The 1,455-nt window shown below is 32.6% G+C and overlaps 1 protein-coding gene across 2 annotated transcripts in view; it reads right to left on the bottom strand.

Annotated features, from left to right (window-relative positions):
- yrdc (yrdC N(6)-threonylcarbamoyltransferase domain containing) overlaps positions 1–1,455 on the bottom strand; it is a 20,825-nt gene continuing 19,370 nt past the window's right edge. For both annotated transcript variants that reach the window (XM_061914995.1, XM_061914994.1), the window contains one exon: positions 1–454. In XM_061914995.1, coding sequence (XP_061770979.1) covers positions 388–454 — 67 coding nt within the window. In that variant the 3' untranslated portion in view covers positions 1–387. The remainder of the gene's footprint in view (positions 455–1,455) is intronic.

The raw sequence follows: 1,455 nt of genomic DNA, 5'->3' as shown, positions 1-1,455 counted from the left end.
TTGTTGTTGTTAAGGAGAAATTTGAGGTCTTTATTGTACAAGATTTAACTTAGATTGACCCGAGTAACAGTTTTTAACATGCATGAAGGCATTTTTTTCTAAAAGAATAATAACATATATAAAGAGAAATGCAAAAAAGGGTATAGATCAGTTACTTTTTGAAAAAAGAAGAAAAACTTCCACATAATTCTATTATAAAGGACCAATATAATTCAACAATAAAGCCACAAAAATAAAAGCCACTCCCATCATAAAAAAAATATTGCAAGCAGTCTACTTTATACCCGTAGAGTGTTTCCAAAGTCCAGAGTATCAAATGTTCCCGAGGAAAAATAATGGTCTTGAGGTTGAGAGAAAAGTTCATTTGTGGACTTTTGGGATCTGCTTTTATCCCAAATCCAGAGAGGAGAGTCCATATTTACCTTCCAGCACGTCCACCGTGGAAGACAAGGCACTAGAAAGCCAATTAAGAGTTTTTGCTTTGTTAGCAGGCCACAGTTGATAGAACATTATGTCACATTGTCACAAGCACTGCATGTGTTCAGTTAGTTACTCAACATATAATTACAGTTAATTATGTATAGCAACCCTTTTGGATATTTATGTATTTTTTTTTTAGTTTATTTACTAACACAAAACATGTCTGTTTTAATACATTAACAATAATAAACAAACTTCACATTTGAAATTATGTTTTTTTCAATAATGTAAATTAATTTCTATTTAAAAAAACATATGTAAATATAATATATATATATATATACACATATACATACATATATATGTATGTATATATGTGTGTATAGATACACATGTATCTATACATACATACATATATATATATACATATATATATATATATATATATATATATATATGTATGTATATACAAACCCTGTTTCCATATGAGTTGAGAAATGGTGTTAGATGTAAATATAAACAGAATACAATGATTTGCAAATCCTTTTCAAGCCATATTCAGTTGAATATGCTACAAAGACAACATATTTGATGTCCTTGAATAGCCGCCAGCATGTTATATGCGCCTGCCTTGAATTACTGCCGGGAAAAACTCGCTCCCCAAATTTATTAGCGCATGCTTACTTTTACTGCCGTGTCAAATTCGTGAAGTCGCGAGTGACGCTTCCCCTGCCGTCATTTTCAAAATGGTGGAGGAGTTTATTTTTGCTTTGACTGTGTGTGAAGCAGGGGTCTTGTTCCACAGACATGCAGATCACACTGATGGCTGTGATAAAACATTTTAACACTAATATGCGCCACACTCTCTGAACCCACACCAAACAAGAACAAACACATTTCTGGGGAACATTGGCTCTGTAACACATTATAAACGCAACATAAGAATTACCCAGAATTCCAATGCATCCATGACTCTTGGCTATATTATACTCTAGCCTTTAAATAGACCTCCTTTTTAGACCAGTTGATCTGCCG

Source organism: Nerophis ophidion, linkage group LG11, assembly GCF_033978795.1.
Source record: "Nerophis ophidion isolate RoL-2023_Sa linkage group LG11, RoL_Noph_v1.0, whole genome shotgun sequence".
Lineage (NCBI taxonomy): Eukaryota > Metazoa > Chordata > Actinopteri > Syngnathiformes > Syngnathidae > Nerophis > Nerophis ophidion.
Note: the sequence above shows the minus strand (reverse complement) of the source record. Positions and strands in the feature narration are given on the sequence as shown.